Source organism: Prenolepis imparis, unplaced genomic scaffold (assembly GCF_030444845.1).
Source record: "Prenolepis imparis isolate NDT839.2.m4 unplaced genomic scaffold, iyPreImpa1.0 SCAF_14, whole genome shotgun sequence".
In the NCBI taxonomy this organism is placed as follows: Eukaryota; Metazoa; Arthropoda; class Insecta; order Hymenoptera; family Formicidae; genus Prenolepis; species Prenolepis imparis.
This window is the reverse complement of record NW_028141172.1, coordinates 6695332-6712158: the sequence shown is the minus strand read 5'-3', so window position 1 is coordinate 6712158 and position 16827 is coordinate 6695332. Positions and strand designations below refer to the sequence as shown.

Genomic DNA, 16827 nt, shown 5'->3' with positions numbered 1-16827 from the left:
GCAATATTGCATTGCAATATGGAAGATTGCAATATTGCTGCAATATTGCTGCAAGGTCCTGTGCCGTATGGGTAAATAGCGGTGAAAGTGACAGAAAATTAATAATTCTATAATTTTCGGATTGCTTATAAATTGTTCGATTATATTTTTATTGATTATCTTTTTACGAAATATTAAAAGAAATTACAACAAAGATATATTATTATTTTCGATAGAATCAAGTGAATACGTGTCGCTTCGTATTTATTTTTGTTATTGGTTCCCATTGAAAAATTATAAAAATTACTATTTACTAGAATATTGTGATTAATCATAAAAAGATATATTAAAATGTAATATTGGAAGACAATAACGCGATTCGCAAACTAGATTCTAAAGAATTCCATCAAGCACATAATAAAGTATCGAGTCGATTAGATCAAATCTGAATCATCCATAGAATAAAAAAAATACAATACTGGTGATTAAAAATTGAGCGCCAACATTCACCAAAGAAAGATATTATTATGTTTAAGATGAGATTATGCGTTTTATTGAAAAGTTTAATGCTGGTGAAAGCAGCTATCGCAATTTTGACAAAGAATCATACTGTTCCGCACAACCTTTTCACGCAGGTAAGAGATTTTTTTCGCTTCATTGAAAAACAATTAAATGTTATTACAAGTAATAGTGCAGTTTATTTGAGTAAAAACGATTTAAAAGAGATAGTAATACAATAATTTTTATTAGACATGCATATGCATTTTATTCTATTTCGTTGAATTACTTGAAATAAAACGAAATATATATGTGTTTAATGTTATATGAATTTAAATTATCTTTTTTTTTTAATATAAGTTACATTAATTTTCAACATTTCGCAGGTGTTTAAAGGGAACGTCAAGGATTTAGAAAAACCGAAATCAGAGACATCCGTTGCCATAAAAATGTTGGGAAAGTGTGCTTCCATGGAAGAAAAAAAGAAATTCTTGCAAGAGGCTAGGCTTATGAATCACTTTAGACATGAAAATGTGTTAAGACTGTTAGCTGTCTGCTTAGACGAGGATTTTCCATTACTCGTGTTGGAATTAATGGAAAGTGATCTGCAACAATATTTGAGAGAGTGTCGAATATTCCAACCTTCTGATTTACACGCTTTGCGTCTACACGACTTGCTCGCCATTTGCGAAGATGTTGCGCGAGGCTGTTGTTATTTGGAAGAGCTGCGCTTTGTGCATAGAGATCTCGCGTGCCGAAATTGCTTAGTGTCTGCGAGAGATCGCGAGAATCGTATCGTCAAAATCGGTGATTTCGGACTTGCCAGAGATATTTACAGGGATGACTATTACCGCAAGGTAGATATAATTAATTAAAAAAGATAAAACTATTTGGAAGTATTTTTCTATTGTAGCGTCTTTATAATATTATTGTATATCTTTAAGTCAAATTGAATTTAAGAAAAATTTAAACTATTTATATATTTTCATATATATTTCTCCAATATTCATTTATGTATATAATGTATAATGCAAAATATTAGTAAACGTTTTTTGCTTAAGAATACTTATTTAAAAAATTGATAATTAGAATAGAAGATTTAACTTTATTGAAATTATATTTTAGGAAGGAGAAGATCTGCTTCCTGTTCGTTGGATGGCACAGGAATCCTTAGTGGACGGAATATTTACTTCTTATAGCGATGTTTGGTCATTCGGAGTACTAATGTGGGAGATTACATCGTTAGGTGAGCAACCTTACTCTACCAGAACTAATCTCGAAGTGATGGATTATGTACGCACGGGAGGCAGATTGCAGATGCCTCTCAACTGTCCATCCTTGTTATACCAACTATTGCAGCGTTGCTGGAGTGCAGCAAATGACAGACCAAACTTTAAATTTTGTCTGAACAATATTATAGTTTTAAGAAGCCACACAGAAGACGCAATATTGAATCCGACGCATCAATGAATATTATATAGCCGGCAATTAATTAATTGTTTGTATATGTGTATTTTAAGAAGAAAAGATGAGTATTACATCTATGAGATATTTGAAATTATACTGTCTGTATTATACGTTTATTTATATACATATATATCTGTATGTGAACTGGTCATTGTCATTTCATAATTAATTTTTCAAACATACGTAATAGACTATATATTTACTAGAAGTTTTATAACTGCTCGAATGCAGATGCCTGATCTGTCACAAAGGGAACTCTTAATACGTAAGAGAAAGATATAACTTGCGATTCGTAAATTAGCTTTAAAGAATTTACCGAAAGATAAATAAAATGTATATCATTTTAGAGATTAAAGTTTTATTTATTATCTTATTAATTCAGTATCATAGCACGAAAATGACAAAGCTTTTTAATTAGGTCAAGTATATGCTTTATTAGAAAGTGGTAGAGAATTCCGTACTCTGTAAATTCGCTAGTTGCATAGATGTTATCTCAGAGAAGAATCAAATGACATCTTGAAAAACGATTCCAACTTATCTCATTATGGCATTGCATGTTTATTTCAAACTTTAAACAAGTAAGACATTTTTTTCTCTATTTTTTCTCTAAGTATGAACTATTTCTCTTAGTAAATAAATCATGGGAGCTTGACTTTCTTCGATTGTTGAAGGAATTTTGTCTCATAATTCAGTTTTTATATTAGTTTCAAATTAATTAATTAATATCATCTGATAAGTAACTCTATCTTAACTTGTCTATCTTTTTCACGAGTGCGTTTGTTATCACTAAAATTTCAATAATGTTTATATTTTAACATATATATATGATATATATATTTTTATTATCATTTTCTTCATGATCATAAAAATTTTATAAATTCCTGTATTTAAAAACATCTTATTGCGTATTTTTCGCGTATATATTGCGAGAAAATAAATAGCGCGCGCTTGTGTTGTTCTAGTCCCTTTATAAAAAAAGACATGTTAAGTCGATTCTCGAAAGTCTCGAAGTATTGTTGCTTCTTTTCCGCAATGCTGGCTGTCTCAATTCGCGTTGTGCGTTATATTCGTAGCATCGAGATTATCAGCTGATAACTGTCAAAGATATTAACAGAGTTTTAAATACTGTAACATTATTTAAAACATATTTTATTATTATTTTATTTAATTTTATTTTGAACAAACTGTTAAACTATTAATCCTCGCAATGACAACCTTTCGATGCTATGGATATAACGTACAACGCAAATCGAGGCAGTTAATCAACATCGCAAAAAAAGGCAACAATACTTGCGAGAATCGACTTAACATGCCATTTTTAGAACGGGACTAGAACGACACAAGCGCGATTCCTCAATTTTATGTTAAAGAGAATGATACAGAAATCAGCTGATCACTGTCAAAAAATATTAATCGAGTTTAAAGTACTATAACATTATATTTAAAACATACTATTATTTAAATTTTTACAACATAATATTATTTTAAAATTTAATTAGCAAATTAAGTTTCATCAGCTGACGTATGTCAAAAATATTAATAAAGCGTTAATTTGCTAATTAAATTTTAAAATAATATGTTAAAAAGATTAAAATAATAATATATTGTAAATAATACGTTATAATACTTTATCTTCGATTAATATTTTTTGACAGGAAACAGCTGATAATTGTCAAAAATATTAAAGTTTAAAGTAGCTGATTTCTATCAAAAAATATAAATAAATCCTTTCGTCAATAAAATCATAATTAATTTCGACGTTGTGATTATCTCGATTATCAATGGATTCTTGTAGAAATCCTATTTCTTTGTTCGCACTTTCTGTTTCAGATTTAAATACTGAATTTTTATGCATTTTTTTATGCGTTGATTGCAATACGTGTACGAAAATATGTGAACTAATTATGTAATGCATAACAATTTATTATTAATATCTTTAACAGAGAACAAAAATAAATAGAATTTTCTACAAGACTTTTTCGATCAAAATATCTGCGCTTCTATTATATTCGCGCGTCTGTACCGCGCGAGACTGACCGCAAGACTCTTAGCAGCGGTATGGTTAAACACAACCCATACGTCCGCCACGCTGCGCGTCTCGCGCGAGACTGACGCTGACGATCAGTCTCGCAATCGCAATGTCTCGAGATCGAGAATCAGTCTCGCGCGAGACGCGCAGCGTGACGGACGTATAGCTGCGCTTGGCGATACCGCTGCTCTGAGTTTTGCGGCTTGCGGTCAGTCTTGCGCGAGATATGCAGCGAGATGGATGTGTACAGACGCGCGAATTTAATGGGAGCGCAGATATTTTGATCGAAAGTTTCTTGTAGAAAATTCTATCTTTTTGTTCTCTGTTAATGATTTAAATAATAAATTTGTATGCATTGCATAATTAAGTCACATATTTTTATGCATGTATTGCAATCAATGCTTAAAAAAATATATTAATTAATTATTAAATAATTATGCTGTGCAATAAAAATTTAGTATTTATATCATGAACAGAAAGTGTTAACAAAGAAATAGAATTTTCTACAAGAATCATTTGATAATCGAGACTAATTACGATTTTATTGACGAAAAGATTTATTAATATTTTTTGATAGAAATAAGCTACTTTAAACTCGGTTATTATTTTTGACAGTTATTTGCTGATTTCTGTCAAAAAATATTAATCGAGGATAAAGTATTATCAACATTACTACTTTAATTTTTATAACATTATTACTTTGAAATTTAATTATCTAATTAACGCTTTAGTAATATATTTTGACAGAAATCAGCTGATTAAAGTTAATTTGCTAATTAAATTTTAAAATAATATTATGTTGTAAAAATTTAAATAATAGTATATTTTAAATATAATGTTATAGTACTTTGAACTCGATTAATATTTTTTGACAGTTATCAGTTGATTCTGTCAAAAAATTATTATTATTTTAATAATTATTCTATTTAATATAAAATCGAAGAATGTCGCGCTTGTGTTCTTCTAGTTTATAAAAAATTATATGTATCTATAATATAATATAATTGAGAATATATGCATTCGCGAGTGTATGTATGCTTGTTTATATATATGTTAATTTTTATTTGCGAATTCTAAAAATTGTTTGACTTCCTTTGGAAATACGCAGTGCTTTTTAACATTTTTCTAATAACGCAATATATGAATCTGAGCTTAAAAGCTCTCTTTTAAAAAGATCTTCATTACTGTCCCGTTTACTGGATTTCTTTGTGTGATGCTCACGATAATATCTGATATCTTTATTGTAAGCAGCCTCAAGAGCCTCCTTTGAAAGTTGGTCAACGAATAATATATAATAAAAATTTTATTTTAGTCCCTGAACTAAGTTGTCAACATTTTTGCATTTATTGAGCAGTTTATAAAAGTAAATAAAACTATAGTACATAGCTAAATTGTTAAATATGAATTTTTTTTATGTAATTGCTCGTCTACACAGTTTCAGTTTCCCGAAACAAAATTCTGAATATGCCACTGCTCCTAAGATAATTCCTTGTGATACAAAACTTCGTATTGCAAAATATATGTATAATTTCAGACAAAAATTATCTCATAAAAAAGTAGTTTTTAAATCAAGGTGGTAATCATCGATATTTTCTCGTCAATATATAGAAACCGATTTTCTAAATGCTTAATTATACAAACAAACATTAAATTAATATTTTAAAAATATAACGTTTCAATTTTAAAATAGAAATCGTTGAATCTGTAGAAATTATCATTCATGCAATATTGCTCGATTGCTATCAAATTATGAAAGTAACACTCGCTGTTTATTTTGTTTGTTCTGCTTGTATCTTGTCTTATGTCATCTAATTATTTATTCTGTGTTATATAAATTCTATCTTGCGACTTGTCTGATTTCAAATTTCTGTGAATTTCAAATTATTTTGATATACGTTATAATATACAAAGATGTTGAAAGCGTTTAAATCAGTTGATTAAAGGCGTTAATTTGCTAATTTTAAAATAATAACCTGTTATAAAACTAAAATAAAAATGTTGTTATTAATAATATGTTATAATACTTTAAACTCGATTAATATTTCTTTGACAGTTATCAACTGATTTCTGTTAATTATTAATTTCAATTTAATTAGGAAATTAATGCTTGAATCAGCTGCTTTCTGCCAAAAGATACACTTGGCAAAAAAAAAAAAAAAAACGGTACACTTAAAATTAGTAAAAATGGTAAAAGTTCAAGAATTTATAATTCAGCTAATAATTATGATATCTAGGTGTTTAAAATACGAAAATAAAGCTTGAAGTCTGTAGTTTGAAAAAATTTTAGTGCCGATTACGTGAAATGATCAGTTTTGCAATGACAAATGACAGAGTGAGAACCTGCAAAACTAATAAATAGAAGGTTCACTTTTCTGAATTGCACGACGTAAATCAGTTGACGTTTATTTATCACAATAAAAAATAAAAATATTTATTACAATAAAATATAAAATATGATTGATTAATTTTTCTAAAAGTATAGTAAAATTAATCAAACATATTTTTAAAATTTTTGTATACCATATTGTCTCACGATTACTAAATGTTTTTCTGGGGTAAATTCTAAAGTAGGTAAATTCTAAAAGAAAATTCTCTCTGTGTTAGAAAAAGTAACTGTTGGAAATAACATTGATTGTGAGTATCATCGATCAGGCAGAGCGAAATGAATCATACAGAGTGCAGCAAATAAGGCACGATCAGTCTAATCTGCGATGTCAGTTACGATTGTGATTGCCACGAGAAAAGACAACGTTCCGCATCATTTATTGAATCAAATACTGTTATATAAACGTCACACAACAATATGCACATATAGTGGATCCTAAAAACATGCGTAGTATACAATATGCATAAAAGAAGTAATCATAATTTTTTATATTTTAGTGAAACAAAAAATGACAAATATCTCAATGTGGATAATAATTTATGCTTGAATAGCGGTGAAAGTGACAGAAAATTTATAATTCTATGATTTTCGGATTGCTTATTAATTGTTCTTTTATATTTTTATTAATTATCTATTTACGAAATATTAAAAGAAATTACAACAAAGATAAATTATTATCTTGGATACAATCAAATAAATACGCGTGCTTCGTATTCATTTTTGTTATTGGTTCCCATAGAAAAATTATAAAAATTACTATTTACTAGAATATTGTGATTGATCATAAAAGATATATTAAAGTGTAATATTGGAAGACAATAACGCGATTCGCAAACTAGATTCTAAAGAATTCATCGAGCACATATAAGTATCGAGTTGATTAGATGAAATCTGAATCATTTATAGAATAAAAAAAAACAATACAGGTGATTAAAAATTGAGCGCCAACATTCACCGAAGAAAGAGGTTATTATGTTTGAAATAAGATTATCCGTTTTATTGAAATGTTTAATGCTGATGAAGTCAGCTATCGCGATTTCGACAAAGAATCACACCGTTCCGGACAACCTTTTCACGCAGGTAAGAGATTTTTTTCGCTTCATTAAAAAACAATTAAATGTTATTACAAGTAATAGTGCAGTTTATTTGAGTAACTAAAACGTGTAATATAATAATATTACATACTGTATAATAAAATAAAACTATACATAAAACTAAAATGTATGATGCAATGAGGAAGGATGTATAAAGCTTGAAAATTTTATTTTGTTTTTAAATGGATGTATAATATAGTCCAAAATTAAACTTAATTAAGACGAAATATTAAAATTTGACTGTATTATGTTTGTGTTTCTATTGCTATTTCTAAGAATAATAATTATTAATATTAATGAGATTTTCTGTTAATTTTTCATTATTTTGATACATACATACAGACATACATACATACATACATACATATATATATATATATATATATATATATATATATATGACACTTGAATTGAGTTTTATGTGATTTTTCATCAATTTGCAAAAAGATCTTATTTACTTTATTAAATATTTATAATTATTTAATAATATAATAAGACTTGTAAATAAATTTTTAGTAAACTAAATTAATTCAAAGAGTCAGCGTCATTTTGATGTGTCAAGGATAGTTGCATTTGTGCTATATACATATAAAGGAATGTCGACTAAATTGGTATAATAGAATTCAAATTGTATCAATTAACTTTATAGGGCCAAAAGTTAAATAAACAATATACGTAACAGCAATCTATTCCAATTTAACTAATAAAAATTTATAGATGTATATATATAATATTGATAGTATATCCATATATATAGCCATATGAATATAGATATCCATTTAAATAGTTATATGTAGAATATGCACATATTCTTATATATCGTGGTAATGTCAATCGAAAGATTATGGTATCCTGTTTTCCAGAATTTGTTTGGGTTAAAAGATATAACCATAATCAAAAAGAATTTCGACAAGATTTTAAGTACAAAAATTTATATAATTTCTATAATCACACACAAACACATATAAAAGAGAATACTTTAAACATTTGGATTCTTGAAATACAAACATTATTATTGAAATTTTAATTAAAACATACGGATTATTACAAAGTAAATTCGCTTATTTTAAAAAGTTAACTAACAATCGCAAAAAAACTAAATCATGAACTATAACTATCAGCAAAATCGCTTCAAGAATCGAAGAGAGTAACATTTTAATATAACATTTATTAAAAAAGAAACAATTATGAATTCTTATTAAATAATCCTTATTCTGCCTATTCTGCGTTAGTTTCTTTTTAATATAAGATTCATGTTTGATATTTCGCAAGAAAATATAATGAAAAATAATAAGAATAAATATTATAGAAATAAAATTACATAATATTAAACACATTATAAATTAGGAATGGAATTATAAAATATCAAGCTAAAATTATTACAAAACAAGAAATTTTATGCTTATTTTATTTATTTTGACATATGATGTTATTTTTTACGGTAATCTTATTTATATATATTTTTAGATATACTATTTTATTTATCATTAATGATACAGTAGAATTTCTGGCCTAGCTGTCTAACTTATTTTTTTTATATGTTATATTTTATTCAGGATATTCCAGTGCCCGAAAACAACAATCATCTCATTTTAGAAAATCTCCAGCCAGATCAGAATTATTCTGAAAGCGTGACTATAAGAAGTGAAGTCAATGAAGTAGATGAAGTTACATTTGCAAATATGTCCATGAACCCAGAATTTATTGGTAAGATGCAATAAATATATAGAACGTTAATAAAAAATTAACAAAAAATTTACAAGTTGTAAGTATAATGTAAATTCAAGAGAAAGTAAAAATTAAATTTAAAAAATATCAAACCATTTTCTAATAACAAGGATAATATAAAATTCATTCTGTCGAAAAGAAAGAAAAAATGTATACACTGTATGTAAAATAAAGCAAAATTTAGATAACACCATCAATTTCATTATTATTCTTGTTTGTTTTAAATCAGTCGCAAATAATGTACCTCTGATTTGTGAATAATAGGAAATTTTAGAAAAGTGTTTGGCACTTTATTGGAAGTTTTTTTAATTATAACTTAGCAATTACTTTTCTAACACAAGTCTTGAAACACATACACACACACAAATACACAAGGGTTTTATGTTATTTAATTATTTTAAAAACTTGCATGTTAATTTTGATATATAGGCTATTTTTTTTCGTTTTTCTTTATTTTCATTCCACGTTAAATTATTATTATTTTTTTTTATTTATCAAAATAATCAACTTAAACATATTAATATGTACCACCTCAAAATCTCTAGGAAAAATTCCGAGCGAGCCAAGAGCATTCGTAGATTTCAATGGATTTCTAAATGGAAAAATCAACATTTCTGTGACATTCAGGTGAAGAATCAAAGTTTTTAGTCTATATCCTTTTTTTCTCTAAAATTTAACATAGACATATAAAAATATTGATTCTGTTAAAAATTTATTAAATATGAACAGGCTAAATTTTATCTTACAGGTGGAATCAACCTAAACATGAAAACAAAGTGATACAAGGATATTCAGTGCAATGTTGGTTCATCGAGAACCTAAAAAAGATTCAAATCTTTGACGACAAAACTATTTTAACTACAATGGAATGCACAGAACATAATCTAAAACCTAATACAACGTACTATTATCGAGTACGAGCGCATACTAAAGCTGGAGCTGGTCCTTATACGGATTTAATGAACGTATCAACGACGCACGAAAATCCGATACCTCAATTATTGATTACAGTGAATAATACCATTGCAATATGGGATCTGGATTCAAGAACCTACGTCAATCTCTTTACCTTTAATAGCAAATATATTATAACCGATGTTTCTTATTCTGTAGCAGAACATAAAATTTATTGGATCCAGGAGACCAATAATGAGTATGGGTCTACACAAGATTTAATGATAGGGGATATGAATAAAAATAATATTACGAAAATAACTAGATTAAGAAAAAATGCATACTCTCTCTGGATCGATTGGATAGGAAGAAATCTATATTGGATGGAAAATCAGGAGTCAATTTTAAAGCTGGACTTAACAATGTGGCAAAATGGCATAGTCAAATATGATAAGATCTTGAGCAGAGAGAAAAGGCTTGCTTGTTTAACTACACAGCCATCTATAGGGTACGCTACCTTTTATTCACTAAAACACTTATGTGTCTTTCGGTTAAGAATTTATAGTATTTTCTAATTTTGCAGTAATATACTATGATTTTGTAATAAAGATATAAAGAATCATAAAATCATTAATTATCATAAAATTGTTATAACTTAAGCTTATTATTTTATTTAACTTCACGTTTAAAATTATGTTTTATAATACACATATATAATAATATATATATTTTCCAGATTTTTATACTGGATAGAAATGTTTGATGCAGAGTCACATATACAGTATGTATTAATGAAATCGGATCTTGACGGAAGAAATGTGCAACCTTTTTTAAAATCCGATATGACCTTTTGTCCATACAAATTATCATTATTCAAAATTTATTATCGAATAAAGCTTGACATCACAAATACAGAGGAGCCAATAATATACTGGCTAGATAAACACGAATTATTTGTGGCGAACATTAAAATAAATAAATGCAATTCAATTTCAATCGCTGAAATTGGCACGGAGTTTCTGGGATATTTTATAATTGATGAAACAAACATTTATATAAGTGGATATAATTTAAAAATATCAGATTCTTATCTTTATATTTTAAAAAAGAAGTATGCACTTGTCGACAGTGAAAAAAACGCATCTAAACACGTGCAAATAATAAAAAGCACGGATTACTTTAAACCCATGATATCGTTTGGTAAATCATCCTCCTTACAACCATATCCTCGGAAGGAATGCCTTATATCTGATGAAAAAATTTATAATATTACAATAATAAGAATAACAGCGAACAGTATTGTTTTGAAATTTAATACGACAGAATCGACTCGCAAGCAAAAATGCAAAAACAACATACCAACTCCTAAATATATCATCTACGTAAGCTGTTTGAATAATAACCTTAGTAACAAGTTCGATGAATTCTATATGCAGACATACGAGCGGCATTATGAAATTCAGAATTTAACACCGTTTACAAAATACAAGCTGAAGCTAGCTGTGAGCAATTTTTACTCTGATCAATTATCGACGAACCTGCAATTCAGCTCGGAAGTAATATTGAAAACTAACGTGAGCAAGCTCAATGCACCGGAAAATGTAACGGTTCAGGTTCTGACGCCAACTACAGCGGCAGTTTATTGGATGCTACCCACGAAACTGAATTGTGAGACAGTAACTTATAGAGTATATTGGGAAACAATTAATTCGTGGAAAAGCACGCAACCGATAAAAAAGCCATTTATTAATAATAAAGTTGACAACAAATTTTTTACAATAATTCAATCGATGCTGCCAAATCAGAAATACTTTGTGTATGTACGTGTGTATCCAGCCAACTACTCCAATCTCTATAATGACAGTTCGATCAAAACCGTGTACACGTACTCGGAACCGAACAATATAACTTTGAGCGGAGTTAGCATAAACTATATGAATATTTCGTGGATTCCTAGCGTTAATTTGACGATCCATTACGTACTGGAATACAAAAATGATGTGATGCAAAAGTGGCAAATCGCAGATAGTTTTGAGAAGAATAATGATGAGACAGTAATGTATTATATAGAAAACTTGCTACCGGCAACTTTATACAAGTTTCGTTTGATACTGACATATCCTGAATACGAAAACTTTACATGGCCATCTGATGAGAGATTTATTTTTCAAACACTTGGTAAGCAAATATGATAAAATGTAGATATTTTAATATGATCTGTTTATTATCATACATATAAATGAATTACAGAATTTCAAATATGAAATATTTTTAATGATAAAATTATAAGTAGAAATATTCAAAAAAACCGGAAAATTAAAACTATATTTTTATGTAACAAAGGTGACGATTCGAGAATTCGATCTACCCAATATAATCTAACATTAATGTTAAGCCTTGCTGGTACCGTTATTGTAATCTGCATCTGCTACTTTATTTATTGTTGTAAGTATATTTATACACATTTTTTTAATACAAATTATGATTAATGTAATAAGTGGAGAGATTTTTCAGAAAAACATTAACTTGTTCATTAAAAGAGCAAAATTTAAAATTTGCAATGCATAATATTATTTAAATATATTATAACTTTATAACAGTATACCGACAACGCAAAGAAGATAACGAGCAAGTTTTGACTAGGATTCTACATGAGGTGCCTATCGGAAACGTTCAGCTCAATGCGCTATACAGTCCTGCGTTGCAATATAATCCAAATAAATTTATGCTGACTAAAATCAAACGTGAGCAAATCACACTAACGAAACTGCTTGGCAGCGGCGCATTCGGAATGGTAAATTTTTGGTAACGTCATATTTTAAGTCATTAATGTTTAGATGCAGAAGTAAGAAATGCACATTTCTTAGTAAATCTTACACCAAAAAAATTGTTTTCTTGAAATGCATTAATAAGTCCTCTAAACAGATAAGAATATTTCCAATTTTTAAATTGAGAATATATTTTTAATTTCTTTTGCAACTTCAGCGCCGCAATAAATAAATATAATAAATTAATAATAAATTTAAAATAAAAATTAATAAAATAAAATTATTTAAATTTATAATAAATTTATAAGTTTACAATTAATATTAAAAATAATAACATAATAAGCAAAAATGTGTATTTAACTATGTCAAATACATAAAAAATATTCAATTATATGTGTAACATTTAAATATACATGTAATAAGTAACTATATAAGTAAGTATAGGTCCATTTGTAAGACTGTTTTTTGTTATATCGATTAATAATTTTAATAATACACGGATAAAAAAACATCTCATCAAGTATATATTCTTGCATGTTAAAAATATCTCTTTAGAGAATTTTTCTTGTAAATTAAGAGGATCCTTTTGGCGCCTATTTTAGTAGAAAATATTATAAATATAAGTGGCATGTTCTTAAGATGAGAATACAATTTTTTCGGATATATAAATCAACATTTTAAAAGAGATAGTAATACATTAATTTTTAAGACATACATGTGCACTTCATTTTTTTCGTTGAATTATTTAAAATAAAACGAAATATATATGTATAATGTTATAAGAAATTAAATTATCTTTTCTTGTTTAATAAAAGTTACATTAATTTTCAATATTTCGCAGGTGTATCAAGGGAATGTCAAGGATTTAGAAGAACCGGGATCAGAGACATCCGTTGCCATAAAAATGTTAGAAAGGTGTGCTTCCGTCGAAGAAAAAAAGAAATTCTTGCAAGAAGCTAAGCTTATGAGTCACTTTAGACACGAATATGTGTTAAGATTACTAGCTGTCTGCTTAGACGACGATTCTCCATTACTCGTGTTGGAATTAATGGAAACTGATCTGCAAAAATATTTGAGAGAGTGTCGAATATTACAACCTTCTGATTTACACGCTTTGCGTCTTCATGATTTGCTCGCTATGTGCGAAGATGTTGCGCGCGGCTGTTGCTATTTAGAAGAGCTGCGCTTTGTGCATAGAGATCTCGCGTGCCGAAATTGTTTAGTGTCTGCGAGAGATCGTGAGAATCGTATCGTCAAAATCGGTGATTTTGGACTTGCTAGAGATATTTGCAGGGATGACTATTATCGCAAGGTAGATATAATTAATTAAAAAAGATGAAACTTTTTGAAAGTGTTTTTCTATTGTAGCGTCTTTATATTATTATATTATATCTTTAAGTCAAATAGAATTTAAGAAAAATGAAGACTATGTATATATTTTTATATATATTTCTCCAATATATATGTATATAATGTATAATGCAAAATATTAGTTAACAAAATGTATAATGCAAGATATTAGTTTTTTGCTTAAGAATACTTATTGCAAAAATGGATAATTAGAATAGGAGATTTATCTTTGTTAAAATTTTATTTTAGGAAGGAGAAGGTCTGCTTCCTGTTCGCTGGATGGCACCGGAATCCCTAGCGAACGGAGTATTTACTTCTCAGAGCGATGTTTGGTCATTCGGAGTACTAATGTGGGAGATTACATCATTGGGTGAGCAACCTTACCCTACAAAATCTAATCTCGAAGTGATGAATTACGTACGCGAGGGAGGCAGGTTGCAGATGTCTCTCGACTGTCCATCCTTGTTATATCTATTGATGCAGCGTTGCTGGGGTGTAGCAAATGCCAGACCAAATTTTAAAATTTGTCTGAACAATATTATAGATCTAAGATGCGACATAAAAGACGCAAAATTGCATCCAATATGAATATTATTTAGCCGGCACAATTAATTAATTATATGAACATGTGTATATTAAAGAGAAACGAATTTTTGCACATTTATTTGAAATATTTGAAAATATGTCTGCATTAGACATCTCTATATATGTTTGTAAGTAAATTGGTCATTGTCATTTTATAATCTTATTTTTCAAAGAAACGTAATAAACTATATGTTTACTAGATGTCTTATAACTTGATCGAATGCAGATGCAGCGTGATCTATTACAAAGGGAAATCTTAATATGTAAGAGTGAAAGAGATAGTATTTTGCGATTCGTTGATTAGCTTTAAAGAATTTATCGAATGATATACAAAAAACATATAATATTGGACATTAATATTTTAATTATTGTATTTATTCAATATCATAGCGCAAAAATTACGAGTGCTCTTTAATTATGTAAAGGCTAGTCAATGTTTTATTAGAAAGTGGGAGAATTGTTGCCTTGCTTCGTAAATTCGCCAGTGACCTACAATAGGTGTTATCTCAGAGAGGATATAAATGACTCTTTGAAAAATGGTTCTAATTTATTGGATTATGGCATTGCATGTTTAACTAAAAGTACTAACGAATAATCACGTACTTCTCGTAGGATTTAGGATATATTGCTGTTCTGTTCAGTTTCCAGAAAAAGTACTCTACTGTATATGGTTGTAAGTTTCACTCGAGTAAAAGATTTCTTTATTATAAAAAATTAAATATTTTTACATATGTTAATTTACATGTATAACTGTAAAACTATAAACAAAAAAGTTGATGTTAAAAAAATTTACTTAAATAATTTAAATTGCATAATCAAAGAGCTTGACATTATATAAGCTTGATATTAAAAGCTGAGATATAAAAAAGATGGATAAAGTTTGTTAATATTACATTTAAAATTACCACATGTAAAAATAGATGTTATGTAGTATAAAATTATGCTTTTATAATTATAAATATGGCCGTATACATATATTAAAACGTAACCATAATATAATACATGTATATGTTTTTGAAATTTTTATATTTAAAAATAAGGATTTTTAATATTAATGAATTTTTATTTTCTATATAAAAGTGTTAAAGTAGCATCAAAATTTTTACTCGGGATAGTTTTAGCATAATTCGTTTCACCATTTGACATTAAAATATGAGAAGAGATCAAGTTTTATCTATCAAGAAGTATCAGTTCAAATTGGTGATTATTTTCGATACTTTTGGAAATGACATATGAAGATAGATAAAATTACTATAAAATTTTTTGTTTTTTTAATATCCATTCTCGATATTCTATAATTTTTATTTTAAATTTATAATACACAACTAGAAACATGAAGATGAATTAATGTATAGTGTATTAAATACTTAATTAACTTTCTTACCGATAAATTCTTACCGATTTCATTATTTACAGTCATTTTCAGAATAATCTTGGACACAGATTCGTTGTTTGGTGACATTTAGTAATCCTTGATCTAGAAGTTGATTTAAAATGTTCTATTGATATACATTGTATAGCTTGGAAATGTGATCTATCTCGTTGGATCGCTTGAAAATATTTCAAAATAAATATTACATGTAATGGTTTGCATTATCTTTAATAAAAAATGAGATGTTAATTTTTAAAGTCAATAATTCGCTTACAATACCTTATAATTATATAATATATGTATAATGTTCTATATTACTATTAACACATTTGCATAAGAAAAATTTTAAACTTTACCATATATTTCGTTTACTAACACTGAAAAATAATAAAATAATTCAACTTCTTTTTTTATAAATGCGTTTATTATCACTCACAGTTTTAACAATGTTTATATTTCAACAATAAATGTTTTTATTATCATTTTTTTCCTCGTCATAGAAATTTTATAACTTTCTGTGTGCGTGCGCGCACGCGTGTGTGTGTGTGTGAGTGTGTGTGTAATATCTTGTTAAATTTCTTTTTCTATTGTTATATTTTTAACGCAAACAAATTTTGAAGAGCACGATATCATAAACTTTGTATCCCGTGAGAGAAAATATGTACCTAATATGTGTG

General features: G+C 27.6%; 2 protein-coding genes and 1 long non-coding RNA gene across 4 annotated transcripts in view; 2 read left to right on the top strand and 1 right to left on the bottom strand.

The window, feature by feature from the left end:
* LOC145945592 (uncharacterized) overlaps positions 1-16827 on the bottom strand; it is a 290305-nt gene that overhangs the window by 109971 nt on the left and 163507 nt on the right. The gene's annotated exons all lie outside the window — the stretch shown is intronic.
* LOC145945582 (leukocyte tyrosine kinase receptor-like) lies at positions 869-2523 on the top strand. Its single transcript, XM_083054642.1, has 2 exons — positions 869-1334; positions 1603-2523. The coding sequence occupies exons 1-2, from the start codon at positions 927-929 to the stop codon at positions 1945-1947; spliced, it is 753 nt and encodes a 250-aa protein (XP_082910768.1). The 5' UTR covers positions 869-926; the 3' UTR covers positions 1948-2523.
* On the top strand, positions 7329-15970 carry LOC145945579 (proto-oncogene tyrosine-protein kinase ROS-like). Of its 2 annotated transcripts, XR_014426874.1 has the most exons (10): positions 7329-7439; positions 9010-9160; positions 9727-9808; positions 9930-10583; positions 10812-12253; positions 12419-12520; positions 12676-12869; positions 13685-14155; positions 14443-14906; positions 14979-15970. XR_014426874.1 is itself a non-coding variant. In XM_083054640.1 (9 exons), the coding sequence occupies exons 1-9, from the start codon at positions 7332-7334 to the stop codon at positions 14779-14781; spliced, it is 3543 nt and encodes a 1180-aa protein (XP_082910766.1). In that variant the 5' UTR covers positions 7329-7331; the 3' UTR covers positions 14782-15970. The 2 variants fall into 2 exon arrangements, 1 of the variants encoding a protein (XP_082910766.1); XM_083054640.1 differs by having other exon boundaries at positions 14443-15970.

Bases quoted from the DNA above. Each gene is read 5' to 3' on its own strand.
- LOC145945579 (XM_083054640.1), top strand. From the start codon at position 7,332: ATGTTTGAAATAAGATTATCCGTTTTATTGAAATGTTTAATGCTGATG. The intron at 7,440-9,009 runs GTAAGAGATTTT...TATTTTATTCAG, and splicing joins CGGACAACCTTTTCACGCAG to GATATTCCAGTGCCCGAAAA. The intron at 14,156-14,442 runs GTAGATATAATT...ATTTTATTTTAG, and splicing joins GGGATGACTATTATCGCAAG to GAAGGAGAAGGTCTGCTTCC.
- LOC145945582 (XM_083054642.1), top strand. From the start codon at position 927: ATGTTGGGAAAGTGTGCTTCCATGGAAGAAAAAAAGAAATTCTTGCAA. The intron at 1,335-1,602 runs GTAGATATAATT...ATTATATTTTAG, and splicing joins GGGATGACTATTACCGCAAG to GAAGGAGAAGATCTGCTTCC.